The 18,679-nt window shown below is 37.5% G+C and overlaps 3 protein-coding genes and 1 long non-coding RNA gene across 4 annotated transcripts; 2 read left to right on the top strand and 2 right to left on the bottom strand.

The window, feature by feature from the left end:
• Positions 1–1,196: 1,196 nt before the first annotated feature.
• Positions 1,197–5,042, top strand: LOC137740864 (protease Do-like 8, chloroplastic). Its single transcript, XM_068480668.1, has 13 exons — positions 1,197–1,502; positions 1,703–1,830; positions 2,225–2,307; positions 2,429–2,527; positions 2,658–2,724; positions 3,018–3,093; positions 3,186–3,252; positions 3,348–3,565; positions 3,657–3,724; positions 3,844–3,923; positions 4,031–4,117; positions 4,236–4,343; positions 4,619–5,042. The coding sequence occupies exons 1-13, from the start codon at positions 1,312–1,314 to the stop codon at positions 4,745–4,747; spliced, it is 1,401 nt and encodes a 466-aa protein (XP_068336769.1). The 5' UTR covers positions 1,197–1,311; the 3' UTR covers positions 4,748–5,042.
• Positions 5,043–10,454: 5,412 nt separating this feature from the next.
• LOC137738990 (protein FEZ-like) lies at positions 10,455–12,105 on the top strand. Its single transcript, XM_068478460.1, has 3 exons — positions 10,455–10,635; positions 10,970–11,271; positions 11,452–12,105. The coding sequence occupies exons 1-3, from the start codon at positions 10,455–10,457 to the stop codon at positions 12,103–12,105; spliced, it is 1,137 nt and encodes a 378-aa protein (XP_068334561.1).
• Positions 12,106–13,312: 1,207 nt separating this feature from the next.
• On the bottom strand, positions 13,313–18,669 carry LOC137739308 (uncharacterized). Its single transcript, XM_068478863.1, is given in 7 exon segments — positions 13,313–13,696; positions 13,787–14,022; positions 14,107–15,401; positions 16,272–16,455; positions 16,585–16,693; positions 16,787–16,920; positions 18,330–18,669. Coding segments are annotated over 7 exon segments (2,322 nt in total). The 5' UTR covers positions 18,648–18,669; the 3' UTR covers positions 13,313–13,650.
• On the bottom strand, positions 15,574–16,138 carry LOC137738684 (uncharacterized). The gene is made up of 3 exons (XR_011069044.1): positions 16,092–16,138; positions 15,885–15,990; positions 15,574–15,752 (listed from the first exon to the last, which is right to left on the bottom strand). It is a non-coding gene; the product is annotated as an uncharacterized lncRNA (long non-coding RNA).
• Positions 18,670–18,679: the final 10 nt, after the last annotated feature.

The following is an 18,679-nucleotide window of genomic DNA, read 5'->3' as shown; positions in this document are numbered from 1 at the left end:
CTTACCTTTTATTTTGTCTTTATCGTTAAAACTCGAAGTTTTCAAATTATTTTCATTAGTTTTTCTAATTTTGCGAGTGTAACTAAAAGGATGGAAGCAATCGCATGGAAAGATTCATAGAACCAAAGGGAAGGAAATGAGAGGCAAGCAAGCAACTCTTCCGAATGTACAAATTGTGATTCTTCAGTTGAAGTTTTATAAGAAAAATGGTTTTGGAGAGATTGAATGGTGGCTATTGACACAACTCATATTTAACGGCTAATAGCTCACTCTCATCCTTTTTCTACCAAGTTCAAATTTTATACTCTTTATATGTAAAAAGCTATTCATATTTTAATGAAGTCAATATATCATCTCACCGTGTAAAAAATTATCCAAAACTGTTCATTTTATTTATATTTACAGATTATTTCTGAAAAAAAAATCATCTAATTTAGAAATTGTTCAACTATCTATACATATCGAACTAATTAACGATTACGATAAATAAAATAAACAATTTCAAATATAATGTTTGTGCCATAATATTATGTTTAAGATAGTGCTATTTACACAACCATTGTTACCTCACACACACCCTTCTTAATTTTTTATTATGGATCAATTCATTCGATCCGACGACAAAAATTAAGAGGAAAGTGTGAGAAGTTAAAATAGGTGTGTAAATAGCAATGTTCTACATTTGGTAGTTTCTCCTTGGCTCTTACAAACTAGGAATCTCTCTCATCCTCCTTCCATCCCCTCCTCTCACATTCTCTATTTTGTCTTTCTTTTTTCTATAAAAAATTAATATAAGATGTTCAAGTGGCTTAACAGTGACCGTTCAAATAGGAGGGGAGAGAATGAGAGATTTTTCAGTGTGACCATCACACGAGGCAGTACACCACGTGTTCTTATATAAATAGTGGGATATGTGTGTTAAAAGGTTAATAACTTAAAAATTAAAATTTTTCACCACTTACCTAAAAACAAGTGGTCTACAATCCGTATTTCCGTCACAACTAAAAATTTTTCGAAAAGAAGGGGAGAGGAAAAATATAGGGGAGAAAATCCTACACCGGCCCTTACATTGTCCTTTGGGATCGGAGGGTAGAATGGTAATCGTACCGTGTCAGTTGTGAACAGTGAGAAGAACTGAGAAGTGAGAAGAGAGGCCACAACCCAACCAACTCTTATCTCCCTCCGCCTCTCTCAAAACTTCCATTTTTCAGAGACGCGCAGAAAGCTTTCGTTCTTTGTCATCTCTTTCCCCATTCATATATCTATCTGCAGAATCCAAGTCATAACATTATCAACCAGAAAACCAATAAAATGCAAGCGTTAGCATGCAGTTCTCCTCCTCTGCAGTCCTACTCATTGGGCTTGGGCACCTCCAAGAACCGCCTACTCAGCCGCCGGCAGCTCTGCTGCGACGGTATTTCCTCCGCCTGTTCTCACACTCAATCCAACCGTACTCACTCCCCGGACGACGTCGTTTCTCCCTTGTCCATTTCCACCCAAAGGTCCCCTTTCTTTCTGAGTAGCATTTTACTGACCTGAGCTTTTCTGTTCACTGCATTGTGGTAATTCTTGTGATTTGGGTTGATGGGTGTTTATAGAATTGAAAAAGTTTCGATATTTATGCTGTATCATGTAGTTTCTGGGTTTTTGCTATTTGGGTGGAATTCTGATTTTTTGTTTGTTTGTTCTTTTGACCATTTAGGAGTGTCCAAAAACTGAGCAAGGATTTTGATCCGTTGGTAGACGAGGGTACGAATTTCACAACGAGGCGGGCGTTGTTTGCGAGTATTTTCATGTATTCGCTTTGTGATCCTTCAAGGTACTTGTCAGGTTCGCAAGTTTTCAGCTTTAGCCTTCATTTTTTAGTTTGGATGATATTGTTATGCCTGTCAAAAATGCCCCGTGAGGTGTTTAGTTTGCAAAAAGTTAAAGAATGTAGCTAATAATAGCAATTGTGGACTACTTATTATGCTTGTCAAGTTTCGCATTGGCAATGTAGGCGAAAGCTGTGTCCCGGAGGACTGTTACGAAACTGTGTCTGGTCCACAGATATGAGTAGTTCAAAAATAAATGTTAAACAACACGGTACCCCTTTTGTTTCGTCTATGTTGGCTCTATTTGATAGCTTATTTCAAAGTATTTGGTATGGTATTTGTTACAGCTTGTGTATTTGTTTCATGCCAACTACTCCATTCTGATGATGCAATTTACTTTGGATTTACAGCTCTAGCTTTAGGGGATCCCTCTGTAACAATTGAAGAAGTAACTCCTCCAGTTTTCACTTCCGGGCCTCTCTTCCCCACTGAGGTCCATATTTTTCTTTATTTTGTATACCTTTATAAGAGGAATCATTCTTTTATAAGTTTCACACTCCATTCTTCTGAATTCTGATGTTTTTGGCTGAATTGTTGATGTGTCTGATTGACAGGAAAGAATTGTCGAACTCTTTGAGAAGAACACATACTCTGTTGTTAACATTTTTGATGTGACATTGCGTCCTCAACTTAATATAACTGGCGTGGTTGAGGTGCGTGGCTATCATACTTAATCTTTGATAACTCTTTAGTTTCTAAAAGTAGAATTTTCCATTATGTTCACTTTTCCTTTGAATTTTTTTTTGGCTAATCGCATGTGGCATGCTCCCCAATATTCAGCAGGTTCCAGAAGGAAATGGTTCAGGAGTAGTTTGGGATGGGCAAGGTCACATTGTAACAAATTATCATGGTAGGATCTTGAAGAATTACCTGATAAAAATCATAATATAAAAGAATATTGTTGTAGGTCTCAAAACAATAAATGAATACATCATCCATGATTTTGCTTCTTACTGATGTTATTTATGGTGTTAACCAGAAGATATTGCTTATTACAATGAAGCCAAAATTTTCATTCCGAAAAATACTTCCAATTCATGTGCTTGAAATAACAAAAATGTCAAAAAATTGAATGGATTGCTAGTAAAATATACAAATGGAGGGACTTAAATTAAATTTAACAATTGTTTCTTTTATTTACAGTAATTGGTAATGCCCTCTCTAGAAATCCAGGTCTTGGGGAGGTCGTTGCACGAGTTAACATTCTAGCATTGGAAGGGTGAGATTTCAGTGCATTCCTAGATAGACTTTTAAACGGTGGCCTTAATGCAGAAATTTATATTTCTCATTTGGTTGAATTTTTTGTAAAAGGTTACAAAAGAATTTTGAGGGTAAGCTAATTGGTGCCGACCGTGCAAAAGATCTTGCTGTCTTGAAGGTATTTTCTGTTATTGCAAAGGATCATTTCGTGGTCACTTTCAAATTGCAATGTCTTAGCACAAGTAGCTAGGTACTGATTTGTCTAAATTTTAGGTAGAAGCATCCGAAGATCTGTTGAAGCCAATCTCTGTTGGGCAATCATCTTCTCTAAGAGTTGGGCAGCAGTGTTTAGCAATTGGAAATCCATTTGGTTTTGATCACACCCTCACTGTTGGAGTAATTAGCGGACTGAATCGAGACATTTTCAGTCAAGCTGGAGTCACAATTAGTGGTGGGATTCAAACAGATGCAGCAATCAATCCTGGGAACAGGTTGGTGATTTCATTTTGACATAAAAATCAGTTAGAAATAATTTTATCTTTTGAACTTGATCTGACCTGCTCCTTGTTCTTACTATGGCAGTGGAGGTCCCCTGTTAGATTCGAAAGGAAATTTAATTGGGATCAATACCGCAATATTTACTCAGACAGGTTAGTAATATCATTGTAAAGTCCACCACAGAACTCTAATATATATTCAAAGTTGAAATTTGAGAAAATAAGTACGGAAGTTGCATACTGATTGCCTCAAAATTTAAATGGTTTGGCAGGGACATCAGCCGGTGTTGGGTTTGCCATCCCATCTTCAACTGTACTCAAAATCGTGCCTCAATTGATTCAATATGGAAAAGTATGTATAGTTGCCAATTATTTTTAAAGTTTGAACTGACTGGCACCAACCCCTTGGTTTTATTATATAATGTTCTTGGTGGTTCTTCACTGGTTCATCCATTGTAGGTTGTTCGAGCTGGTTTGAATGTGGAGATTGCTCCAGAGCTAGTTGCAAATCAACTCAATGTTCGATATGGAGCTCTCGTTCTACAGGTATACCTGTAGATTTTAGGTTGCATTGCATATCAATTAATATCTCTGTCCTTCATATTCACATCCATCCATGGACAGTTCATTTCCTGATTGTTCGATTCACCTTATAATGCTGCAGGTCCCTAAAAATAGTGTTGCAGCAAAGGCTGGCCTGCTTCCCACCACAAGGGGGTTTGCAGGGAATATAGTACTTGGGGATATCATCGTTGCAGTTGATGACAAACCCGTGAGCTGTCCCCTACTCAAATCTTACCATCTTTCATCTCTATGCATTATAACATGCTTCTGTTCAATTTACAAAATCAGTAACCTGTATCCAATGATTCCTCCATGGATGTAATGCAAGAGCTTGTATTGACACTGTTTGCTCTTGTTTTCCATTTCGTAAAGTTTGAAAATTAAAAATAGACAACCATTGCTCGACAATCTAAGTCTTTGTACTCGCGAGATCTACCGAAACTAATTTATTGATCGATGTTGTGTTATGTTATGTTATAACAGGTTAAAAGCAAAGCAGAGTTCAACAGAGTATTTGATGAATATAATGTGGGGGATCAAGTAATTTTAAAGATCCAGAGGAGCAGTGAAAAATTGGAGATTCCTATAACATTAGAGGAAAAGAGTTCATGATTTGGTGTGCTGACAATTTTTACTTGCTAGTCAGCCAAGCATTTTCTTCAGTTGTAAAACGAAAGGCGACCCCATACCAACAAGGCTCCCTGCTTTGCTAGGGTGGGGGGGAACGTCTGTCGTAAGCGTTTTCTTGAGCTGTATCTTAGTAATATTAATTTTGCTCCATTATTTGATGTAAAATGATGAATTACTGTATATAATTAATGTAACCACAGTAATGAGTAAGCTACTCATACCAGGGAAAATGGGCTTTTACTATGGCCCAAATATGCTGTTTTGTGTTGATCCAAGAAATCCATGAACCCTTTTTTGGTCAAGTCCAGTAGTCCATTTGTGTGTGAATAGATGTGAAAACACAATTTTCGTTAATCCGACAAAATATAATTTAAATTAGTAACAATAATTTAATTTTTTGCTTAATATAATGCTAATAACTTGATATAATATGCCCCCGTCCCCAAAAACCCATCAATATGAGAAGGACTTGCATGATAGGAGTACATCGTTATTATGGTGTTTCGTGACAATAATATAATGGCATGTGTAAGTTTCTTGTTGCTTGACACTATATTATCGACGCTATACGTCAAATTTGCAGTGTACTTGTATCAGGTAAGTTGTTCTTCGTCAATATTACTTTTTTTTTTATTAGTTCTACACGTCACCAGACTAGGTTGTGATCTATCAACTTATTCCTGCACGCAATTTTAATTTAATTGATTTGAGACAAAATTAGTTAATTTAGTTGATGTTAAGAGAAATCCCAAACATTATTTTTTTCCCATGTATCAAATTTAATATTAAGACTAGGTTTGTCATTGTGTTGTCTTTTTCCATTTTGCTTCCAATATTCTAACACCATGTCAGACTCTTACATATCCCAATCAAATTGACATCATCATTTTCCAATAATAAGTTCAAGTTTGTGTTTCTTGTATAGGATAAGTTATAACAAGTAAAATTATGCCGATTTTCTCCCGTCTTTATTGTGCATGATGTCTTGTTTTAAAAATAGGACAGGTTGAATAAATCTTACGTTTACTTCATCTTTTTCCACTTTAGCTTCAGATATTGATATGATTGATTAGGCTAACGAATAAACCATCAGTTAGAGCTTAGACTCTAGCTGGGTTATAGCCACGAATTGGTTAATCGGCTTTAATCTCATCAAATTTTGGGCTCTAGAGGGCTTGTTAAATTTTAAATAATCAATGAGATCAACGTTGAAGAAAATTAAGTAAAAACGAAATTTCTGTTATCAATATTTTAAAAATGATAAAAGATGTCATGCAGATATAACTTCAATCTGAACTCCCCAATCCAAGGAATGACTTTAAGAATTTGATAGAGTAATAATTTGATGGTGACTACTGCATGTATGGAGCCCTTTTACAAGTCTCTCAAATTAATGATAAGGTCTGTACAGGAACTTAGCACGTAAGCAACAAGACAGTATTCTTAGGTTATTTTATGCCATAAATATTGAAGGAATGATGCTTTCAAAGTGGTTTATCTTAATTAGTAGTTATTCTAAAACATATTAATTATAATGATTAAACATATATGTGATTGAGAACCTTGATAATGACGGGATAAATCTTTAAGTTGCTGTTTGATTATAATGATTAAACATAATAATTGCAAGCTGATTATGTATGCATCTCATTTGTTCGTGTACAGTTGATATTATTGACTCCTATCCTAGAAAACCAATTGAAAAGTTAACCCTAGTTTTTATTGGGTTAGGATAGGAACAAATTGAAAAGTAAGTAGTAGGAGTAACTTGCCGATCAAGCTCAAATATTTAGCAGGAGTGCTAGACTTGAGCTTAGTGGCGGAGTCAGAATTTTAGTCTAGAAGGTGCCCAAAAGTTTTAATCCAAAACGTTGTCCTGATCTTACAAAAATTACTATGTCGTGTGTTGAGCAATCGATCACCGTCGTTTGGGTCTAGTATCGTGTCGTCATCATCGTCCAATGATCCCCAAGCCTCTCGGCCTTTCTTCCTTTCTCTTCAAAGATGACAAGCAACATATTGTCTGGACTCCATAGGAGTCGCCAAACTTAAATCAAACACGATGAACGAAATTAAAGTAAAAACGTCGGATTAAGGTTCTAAACCTTGAAAATCAATAACATAACAATAAACTTTTCTACGTGAAAAAAAAAACTTCAGGATGGGTCTGGGACCATATATCCTAGTTCCTTTATGACTCCGCCTATGCTTGAGCTACTCAATCCCATAAGTCAATAAGATCTATGCTCATTTGTGGGTTCAGTTGTTAAATATTAGGAGTGAGGGGGATCAGTGGGGATAGAATGTGCACTAGGATGCATAATCATTATTATTTTCAGCCACTGCGGTAAAGCACCATCTACATCTATGCTCTTTTTTATTGATGAGTAATTTGTACAAGCACGCATGGCTAAAATTTACATTACAACTTAACTTCTTTGTTCACAATGAGCTGTGGAATCATCTATTATTTTCTATCTCAACCCTTCTTTTCTTAAACGCTGGATATTGATTATCATGGATATTTTTACAGCAGGATCATTCACCTGTGAGCTATGCACTGTAATGAGTAAGTTATAAGCATTAAACTTAAAAATACGCATTGTTAACCTTGCATTTATATCAGTCCAACCTGAGATGTCCTCAAATTAAGTGGAAATAACTACATGTGAACCAAACAAGGGTTTGTATTTGGTGCCTTTGGTCAATATAGGTTTGCTTGAAAATTGAAAATGGTGTATGGGTTGAAGTGTTGCTCAAAAATTTTAGTGTTTTAAACAGAATGTAAAGCATTTTCCTAACATATAATATATAATGGACCATGGAATTTGAAGTGGTAAAGGAAAACTGTATTGTAATTAGCTACAAAAATCATGCATTATAGTCAATAACATTGATCTAAGTTTTGTCTGATAGGGAAAATAGTTGCGTTAATTAGAGAGTTGATGCTTGCAAAGAAAGAGGTTAGAAAGCTTGGATTGGAAGAGTTTGATCCAAATTTCAACTTAGGTTGCACGCATGGGTTCCAAATCCAAGGTCACGCAACAGACAACAAGGGTTGCAAACGAGGATCTATATCTGGGGAATTTCACTATATTTGAGTCTCCAATTGCCACATATATACATAATTGACCTAAAAGGATCTTCACCAATTAATTAATTAATGCTTCATGTGGCTTACTATTTATGTAGCAGACATGGTTAGCAAACTTCAGCAACCGACAATTAGTTTAAATTTAACTCTGATGATCTTAGCATCTCGATTTTAGCTTGACTACTTGTCCAGAGACAAGATTAATGCGAGTAGCTCTTGTTGAAAATATAGTGGTTGACATGTGAAGGTCACATCGTCATGCGTTGTTACTAATTGATGTTTTATGGTTCATCACCGATTTCGATTATAATCGGTGGATGACATGTACGTACGTGGATTGGTAATACAGCGTAGAATAGAAAGATCAAAACAAAGCCAAGCGATCTCAATTCTTTGGAAGAAATGCAGCTTCTCAAAACGGGTGTCTGGGAAGTACCAAAAGGATTTTTCTTTTTGGCCAGTGAGGTTACCAAAAAATTTATAAATTAGAAAGTTTGGATTCCCATGTTCGTGAAATCAAGGGGATTGACCTATGCCTTCTCATTTCTTAATTAAGTATAATGCATTGACAAAACTAAGGCGGATTCATTGTTTCATAGTGTATGGATTTCAAACCAAACAGAAATTTTTCAATATTAAACAATATGCTGTACATATATCCTTTTTATTTTTTTAAAGTTCAACAGTCAGAACATAATAAAGGAATTAAATAAAATTTACAGGCAGTTACACGTTTGGATGACACGTCAATATGTTTTGATATTGACATGTTATCTACTATTATTGTTGATCCGACATTATATTAACAATTTGTTGTGTCCAAAAGAAGAACTGTTAATTTTGGATAACACGCTAACATGTTTTCATATTGACATGTTATCTACTATTATCGTTGATACAACATTATATTGACAATCTGTTGTGCCCCTAGAAGCTGTAATTTGGCAACAAAGTAGTTTGATTCAAGAATCCACTTGATATTATTCAGGATCTTCTCATTCAAGATTTGATGCAACTTTCATTCGATGTTATTAATATATCATCTTTTTTGAAATAAAATAAAAGTATTATATTACTATACTTCATTAATTTTGGGAAGACGAAAAAATTTGTGAATAGTTATTTATTTATGTAAAATCAATAGAAGAGCAGATTTATGATTCCAATATTGAGCAGTACCTACCAGACATAATTTTTTTCACCCGTTTGCTTTTGTTTTGATTGTATTGTGTTTGCATCTTGCATGCAACTTAAATTAAAGGTCAGATGACATCACTGGTCAAACCCTAACCCTAGTAGTTGAACTGCCCTTTGTGGAACAGTTTGGTGAACAGTCTGAATTTACCCTAAATGGAGAACTGCCCTTTGCCTAACAACCTTGTCATCACTGCAGCACATCAGGTACAGTATTCTTGTAATTTCTGGATTTCCTGGTAATCCAGTAAAAGTATATCATTTTACCAATTTACCATGCATCGTCTCAGTGTGTGAGTAAGGATTAGTTCCGGTGTTTTATTTTGCATGGTGGCTTTTCTTGAGCTAATCCATATTATTATACTTTAATCACTGGTTTTGGATATATCTTAAGACTAAATCATCAGATGACATGTCACGTTTTCATATTTGGCAGATGAGGGAATTGAAGAGATGACATTTTTGGATCTTGGGATGACAGGAAAAGAAATGATATTTCTATATATATTTCTATATAATTGCATAGATCTGTCTTGGATTGACTATAATTTTGAGCTTTCTGGTATGGGAAGTTGGTCCATAATTTACATGCAACAACCAAGTTTTATCCAACTAAATAAGGTCGGTTGTATGAATCCTAGAACGTCATTGCATTCAGTTTTGCACCAATTCTTCCGTTAGTTCCAAATACTCCATATCTCAATTTTGGTCCATAATTTACATGCTTTGCCAAAAAAAAAAAAACAATTTCAGCAAAGATTATTTAAAAGGAGGTAGTAAGCCAAAAATAAAGATTATATTATTCAAATACATTATAATATTGTACAAGGAACGTCTGTTTGTCACTTTGCCTATGGTGGTTTGAAGATAAAAAGGGTTGGTTTCTATAAACTGAGCCACGAGGATATGTGAAAGCATGCAACTTGGAATTTAAAATTCCAAGACTTTGTTGAAATTTGCAGACTCTTTGAGATCCTTAGTTTGGATTTAAATAACCCCTCTCCTCCTTATGCAGTTCAAGAAGCACACACCAACTTAAATAAAAAGCACTTATAATTCAATAATAATCTCATTCACTTGCTACTCAAGTTTTTCTTGGTAGCTGCTCTTATAAGAGTTGAAACCCTCAGCTTCTGCTTTACCAAAATAGTGATTTTCGTGCAGACCTACTTCTCTCCGTTTTAGTCACCCTGAAGGGGCGGCCGAAGCTCCGGATTCAGACTCCTCCTTTGGTGGCACATAATATATAGCTTTGGACGAAGTGAGCGCGCTTTAACTCACAAGTGCTTTTCTTTGAGCTCATATTCAAGAACTAGCTAAAAGTTCTTATCCAAAAAGCTTAAGCTGTTCCACTATTTCATAGAGACAATAGTTCTTAAGACTTTGAGAAGGAAGAGAAGTATGGAGGAGAAGAATGAGATGGAAAGGGTTGATGATGTGATATTACCTGGTTTTCGGTTTCATCCGACGGATGAGGAGCTTGTAGGGTTTTACCTTAAGAGAAAAATCCAGCAGAGGCTTCTTCCTATTGAGCTGATTAAGCAAGTTGACATTTATAAATATGATCCCTGGGATCTTCCAAGTAAGTTAACTTGTCTCTAATTCATTCTTACAAAGTGCTTTTTTAGTTTGAATTTTTAAACTGTCTGCCCTTTTCGTGTTCTGGATCTCTCATGTTTATGGCCAATTTAGAAAGGCTAAAAGTGTTGAGCAAAAAAACGCTTCTAACCATGTTTAACAGAAAAACTCAAAATTTTAGCAAGTGCTTCTTGAGGAAGCACTTAACTATTCAAAATAAATTTCAACATATATCTTAAATTCTTCTTGCTTTTTGCTTAACTTTTCAAGTGAGCTTATAGCAACTGTTTTAGTTCTTATGACTGAACTTATAAGTTGTATTTCATCTGTGTAAGCAGAGCTGGCAAGTACTGGGGAGAAAGAGTGGTACTTCTACTGCCCGAGGGACCGAAAATACCGGAACAGCGCTAGACCTAATCGAGTCACAGGAGCCGGGTTTTGGAAGGCTACCGGAACAGACCGGCCTATCTATTCTTCCGAAGGCACCAAGTGCATAGGGTTAAAGAAGTCCCTAGTGTTCTACAGAGGCAGAGCTGCTAAAGGGATCAAAACTGACTGGATGATGCACGAATTTCGGTTACCTTCTCTCTCAGATTCAGCTCCACCAAAAAAGTTCTTAGATAAAAGCCTCCCTGCAAATGTAAGTACTAGTTAAAATTTTGGACACCGAAATAAAATAATCCGGCTATGAAACTATCGTCTATTTTTTATTAAAGAACTGACAGTCGATATGTCATAATTAATGGTTGTATCTTTCTAGTCAATAAAACGTGGCTAACATGTTATCGCTCTGCTGATTAAAACACTTCATGGTGTGCAGGATTCATGGGCAATATGCAGGATTTTCAAGAAAACAAACTCCATGGCACAGAGAGCACTTTCTCACTCTTGGGCCTCTCAGTTTCCAGAGCCTACAGCGTCTAATTTATTCACTCAGCAGTTCAGCTCAGAGAATATGTCCTGCACAACTGACATGGGATCAACCGTGCAGTTTTGGAACAACAATGACTTGCAACAACCATCTAACACAAACTTCTCTGCCTTCGATACTCTTCCTTACAAACCAATCAACCCTACCGTGTCGAAACCCTCCATGTTTGATGGAGAGCTTCCCAATGGCTTCATGTTCTCGCCGGTCGAAATGTCAGGACCTATGAATCCTGCATTAATCGGCGATTTGAGCAACCCCGCTGGGAGCATAGACTTTGATGGTTCACAACAGCAGTTCACCGGCTTTTCAATCGGTTTGCAGCAGCAGGATCAGTTGCAAGGAAACATAGGGACATCAGAAAATGAAGGGGGATTCAGGAAGAATGTGAGTAGTAGTAGTACAAGCCAGTGGGGAACCAGCAGCATCAGATCAATTGGATTTCCATTCAGTTTGGCTTCAGAAGATGAGGCTTGGAAGCCAACTCTGCCTTCTGATTCACCACCCTGTCCTAGTAGCTATTCTACAAACAAGTGCTACACTTGATTCGATTCATTTGGGGACGAGAAAATATTTGGTAGGGCTGCCTAATTAGAGCAACTTTCTAAGACAAAGAAATCTCATACTTTTGTAAAAAGTGTTTGCACATGTCGTGAGCCGGGCACCCCTACCCAAGTTTTTCTCCTATCGTGATTTACCTGTTGTAACGATGCAGCTAGTATCAAAATCACACACCTAGTGTGTCATTGTACAGTTTCCTACATTCCAATCAGACAAGTTTAAGGCAAAATATATGGAAACTTCCTTCATGTTACGTATCATTAAACTCTACGACCATTGGATGACCTAGATTGGTTTGGATTATTACTTTTATTGTGGTTCCGTGAATACACATCATCCAATACTCGTAACATTTAATGATACGTAGCATGGAAGTGGAACCCAAAATATATTGTAATACACCTTTTGAATATTTGAATGTCTAATTAATTAAATTAATGAGTTTTTTAGTCAATGTAGTGTAAATGTAACTTACATATCAGCCAAGTTATGAGTTTCATGCTCACCATGTCATCAATTTAACGAAAATTCAAATAATTCAAGAGACAAAAATCTTAATTGGTACAATTTCAAATATGAGAAAATTAAAACTTCATAACCGATTTTGAAAATGACTCCAAAAATAAAAGATGTAAAACGTAATTAGCTCCCATCTCATGCATATGAATTGATATGGACTATTGACCCTATAGGGCGTATACCTATTATTAGGCCCAAATGAAACTCATGCCCGTAATCTTAAAACGATCCAGAGTAAGAAAAGAAAGATCGAAAAATCAGCCCCACAAAGTCAAAACCCAAAGCAGCTCCTGAGGTTTTAGCTGGGGAAAGGAAAAGGATCCTAGCCGGATCCTTTTTATGAGGATCCTAGAGATCCCATGATCATGACCTTTCATCGTACATCGTGCGATTAAAAATCATTTCAAAATTTAAAATCAAATATAAATAGTATCTAACAAAAATTGACTGCACGATGTACAATTAACGGTCTCGATCACAGGATCCCTAGGATCCCAAAAAAAGGATCCGAGGAAAACCCTCACCTGCAAAAAAAAAGCTGATGCGGCAATAATCAAAGTAAAATTAAATATACATAATACTTGCTCACAAAATTAGACTTATATCACGGTAATTTGAATGTACCGCAATTGGCACTTGCGAAACTGAATCATAAAACAGATAAGCTCACGGTAATTAGTGTTGTTTATATCACGGTAATTACTCCAAAATATCAACAAAACGAGTTATATATCAGCAGAACGCTTCTGCTATCATTTTCTTTCCTTCTTCTAAGTGATATATGGCTACTGCTCTGCAGCAAACTCTACGGTTTCGACCTGAGTCCAAAAGTATTTTCTAGTGTGGCGGGAAGGAGCCACTATGCCCAACCCGCCTTTAACCTCTTTACCTTTTCCGGGTGCATATTTACAGTTTACCTGCACCCTCATACTACGCGTCTTTAGCTGTCGTCTACCTTCCACTTGCAGCATTTCTCCCCTCTATGCACGGGGACCTAGAGTGCAAATGATTTCATCTGTTACCGGTCATCAGTGGAGATGTCTTCTGCACGAATGGACTACAAAGAGGGAGAAAAACAAAGCAATATTAGGAAAACAAGATAAAAACAATCAAGGTGTTAGGCAAGTGGAATCATCTGTGATCTTACGTTCGGAAAAGACCAGGTGGCATAGGCAAGAACTCATCATTCCGCGGAAGTGAAATGAGTTTGTGTACTTGCGCATCACAAACCACGCATTTATGCACAAAATCACCGGCAGCCAGTATGGCCTGCACTTTGCAGTCGCTGCACCACAGCAAGTGTTGGCAGGGGAAGTTGGCCCATGACATCTGGTTCTGGTTGCAGCCAAAACACTTTCCCTCCAAGATGTTTTCCTTGTAGTTCTGCGTCCATATGAACACTATATATGAACTCTTTAACAATGTATATAAAATCGTAACGTTTAGTTCACTGGCTACTGCTCTCACCTTGTAGAAATCAAATTCACGAAGGAAGAACCCCGAGGATTTGTTCCTTTTTCTGGTAAGGGCCTCCAAAACCAAATGCTGCTGTGGATCGCTAGGCTTAGTGCTTCCTGTATTCTCTACATGCTGTCCTCTTACTTCTTGCACATCATAATCTTTTCGACCATGGAATACAGGATCTGGCTTCAAGAATTGCAGGACCCTTGAATGCTCCCAATGGGATGTTGTATCCTTTCCTGAGGTTACTTCAGGGTTCCCAGAGGAGGGTCTCTCTTTAGGGTGCCCAAAGTTTCCGGCACAATCATCAACCGAAAGCTCCTGAAGACACTTTGAATCACCGCCATCATTAGTTGGAATGTCCTGAACACACTTTGGATCACCAACATCATCGGTTGGAATATCCTGAAGGCACCTTGAATCACCAACATCATCCATTGGGAGGTCTTGAAGACACTTTGAATCACCAACATCATCCATTGGGAGGTCTTGAAGACACTTCGAATCACCGCCAGCCTCAACTGAAATTTCATGAAGACATTTTGAATCCCCACCATCATGAGTTGGTGTAGGAAAAGGGGAACTGCAAGGCGTTTTGAATGCATGACAAAGGTTGTGGTGAAGCCTGGGATTTGGTAGGAGGACCATGTGACTGAGAGATCCGAGTTTTCCAATAGGGACATGCTTAATGGTACATAAGTTGGAGAAAGATTTGATGAAGTCACTGAGCTTAGAGAAGCCAATGTGCGAATGATCCAGTTCTAAGCCAACAGAAGCCCTGAAATCACTTTTCAGAGAGGAGAGAGCATATTCTCCAACCGTGGGCTTTGGCAGACGTTGTAAGAAGCGAGGAAACCACTTCTTGAAAGCCTTTAGCCATACAGGCATGCTTTTATCCTTGGGGCTGCTGGTATTATGTGCTTGAGGGGATGTGTTTGGTTGGCCGTGGACTACCTTATCAAGCCAAGAACCTTGTTTGGGTTTATTTGCTTCCATAATCATCTCGTTGGACAACACCTTTGCTGGAAGTGGAGATTGGCAATTGCAATTCTTTTGTTCTTGTTGTTGAAGTGCCATTTTCGCTGACTCAGCTGCCAATTTTGGTATTAGACGTTTTATTTCAACCGGCTTGCCTGCCATGGTGATATGGTGTGCTTGAACAGCTGCAGAAACAGATTTCTCCTCTTTAAATGTGACAAATCCAAAGCCTCGAGAGTGTGTCTTTTTTTCCATTTGAGCTAAAATGACTATGGCATCTTCCACCGGGCCAAATTCTTTTTCAAAAAACTTACCCAACGAATCTGATTCACAAAGTAAAGCATGAAAATTATGTCATCCAGAGAAATAGAGTTGATTATATGTATGTTAAACAAATCATTGATAAATGCTTGAGAGTATTCATAATTCATACGGCTTAAAGCTTTTTGTATGAAAGTTTCTTAGAGTGGTGAGATTAACCAGAGTCCACCGAAGGAGGAAGTCCTCCTACGAAGATGCGCTTGAGGGCTAATGCTTTAGCAACAGGAGAATGATTATGGGCTGCTTCATGCTTCACTTTCCGATGCTCCTCCGCATCATGTGAATAAAAGCACTTAGATCCTCTGACACATCCACGAGAGGAGTCAAAGTATTTGCAAATCTCCGGTTTGCTGCTGGAGTGAATAGTTGTAGCATGCACAAACAAGTATAGAAACTTGAGAACATGCTAACAGATTAAGGACATACACATGCACCACCACTTGCATGCTCACACACCCACACACAAGCACATAACTTGAATGTACCTTTCAGTAGCGGTGTCTTCATATTGCATGGTTAGAAGTGCTTCACAGGTGCTTGAGAAAGGCTCATTGACTCGTGAACAAGTATGGCATTTATGTTGATTGGTGTCTGCAAAATTGAAAATCGATAGTAAGAAATGTGAAACAAATGTACAATTGATAGAGTTGCTTCATTATTTCCTCACATACACATTTTGAAAATCAACTTACTGAGGCTAACACTGGTCGGGTTCAGCAACATGAAACGCATATCTTGCGAGTTTGTCAGGTCAATAGGTCTTTGTCTACTGGTTATGTTAACAGTTTGCAGACATGGAGATAAACGTTAGTATTTGAAGTTTGAATTCCGAGGGCCAGCTTCAAATTGGCAAATACAGAATAAACACTAACAACATTGAACTGGAAGAGTAGGTTCAATTGTTTCTTACCGCAGATTGAGAATTTCACTATTTGCTCCCCAGCTCAAAAGAAGTTCAGCGCACTCCATGTTATCATTTCTCACAGCAAAGAACAGTGGGGTTTCTTTAATTTCTGTCTTGTACTGGACACCTTCCGGGTCTTCCAACAGAAGAACCTGCCAATTGGCTCAAAGTCGATATAAGTGACTTCCATGAAAACTTAAAGTTGCCAACTAGTTTTGGCTGCCTAAAAGTTGATGCTTTAAGAAAATTGAAAACTATGCAGAAGAGAACACATGCAATACCTGAAGTGCCTCTGTGTTACCACTACCAGCAGCAATATGAAAGGAAGTTAATCCTAATTTGTTCCTCTGGCTCACTCGTGCCCCATGCTTAATGAGAAGCCATAAAATTCTGAAACAAGAAATCAATCAAAATTTATAAATGCAATTAACTCTATGCATCTGTGTGTGTTAGAGAGAGAGAGAGACGGAGAAGGAGAGAGACTTGATCTGCTGTGGATGCAACAATCTCGACAGTTTGAGGGTCCAATGAAGAGCAGAATTTCCTTCTGTATCATCAGCATCATTTACATCTATATTTGTCTTCAGAAGCAGACGAATGACGGCTTCATCTCCTACCTATCCAAATTCCAACAAGTTTCAAATCACATATCACAGTAAAACCCCAACAGCACACAGTGACACGTATATGAAGCATATCACAAATAATGTTCAGTTAGCAACTTTTTTCCTTTTCATACAAGACTGTGTAGCGATGCATTTCCTTCTGCATTGTATTTTAAGTTACCGTACATGCAGAAAAACTAACTAGTTGGAGGATGATACCCTTCTTATGCAATGAACAGGAATGAATTTTACCAACAAATACCCTAAACCCTAAATTCAAAAGAGGGATTGTCCCTGATATATACATACATATATACACACACACACACACACACACATATACAGACCTAATGCATTCTTCCCATCTATTACATCTTCTGGTTGTACCTTACTTCTCTTTAGTGTAATAATATAGTCCTAACTAGTTCTATTTGGAAGCAAATTGCTTCCCTTCAAAATATTTAGAGACAATTTGATTTCATTGAATGAGACACGTGCTTCACATGTTTTTCTTAAAGACAAACAACAATTAAACAAAAACAAATGAAACAGAGAAAAGAAAAGGACACCAAGGCCCACAACCACAAGAGCAAGCCAGAAAAAAGAAGCCTGAGGCAGGCAGACCCAAATGTAGTCACAAACGGGACCATACACAGAGGCTAAAGGCCCAGACCCCCACCACTTATAACTACCACACCACATAAATCAGCACCTGGACGAGAAGAAAACAAAAGGATTGTTTGTTTAGTGGGGTCGTCAATTCCAGCATAATCCAGTACAAATCCCAAAACGAATGTCTTTTTCGCATAGTCTCCATCAAGCATATCACCACAATCGAGGTTCAACTTTCCCTCTTTCACAAACAAAACTTCAAACTGGCCTCCGGATCACGTGTTCCGTCGCACAATAAAGTTTTACGCATCATATTAGAGAACATTTTGCTCACTACTTTCAACTTGAGGCGAGTATATTTCAAGCCCCAATCATATTAGCTACTATTATTATAATTTAGAGATATTTTTTTTCTTATAAATAGGAGAATTTAAGTTAAAAACATTACAACGAGTTTCATACTAATTTATTATATGTGGTTCAAAGATCTAATATTTTGAATTCAAAATTGAAGTGGCCTTAATAAGTGATTTGACATATATTAATTATCTTAACTTATCTCAATTTTGTTATTATAAATTTAATATATGTTAAACACTTATTAAGGCCATATAGATACGACATCTATTTTGAGTACAGAATATTCGAACTATGCTGTCCATCTGCAATCCTTACGAGGCCACCACTTAACAATAAAAATGCACTAACAAAAATATGGTCGTTTGCCTTTCACTGTTTGATGATTTGAGAACGTTTCTTTTGTATAATAAATCAACAAAAAGGACAAATTGGAGAACTGTTGGGCTTACCTGGGCTGCTCGGATGAGTGGTGACATCACCTTCTTGTCCGTACCACTGCTGAAAGCAACAGCTCCGAAGAGCTGAAGCAGCTCTATCTCGAGAAGCAGAATCCTCCTTTTCTCGGCGTCGTCGCTCTCCGTGGTGGTCGAGGTGCGTTTGGCCGCCCTCAACGGCGTCGTTGAAGGGGCCAGGGACAGAGCTTCACGTATAACGCATTCGTATATTGTCACCTTCTCTTTGGAACCCGAATCGGCATCGCGCAACTCCAACACCGCTTCGTTCACCTTCTCCGCAGCTACTGCAAGCAGAGCCGCTAAAGCAACCATGCGGCCTTCAACGGCGTTTGCATATGCCACGT

This window comes from Pyrus communis, chromosome 7 (assembly GCF_963583255.1).
Source record: "Pyrus communis chromosome 7, drPyrComm1.1, whole genome shotgun sequence".
Classification (NCBI taxonomy): Eukaryota; Viridiplantae; Streptophyta; class Magnoliopsida; order Rosales; family Rosaceae; genus Pyrus; species Pyrus communis.
Note: the sequence above shows the minus strand (reverse complement) of the source record. Positions and strands in the feature narration are given on the sequence as shown.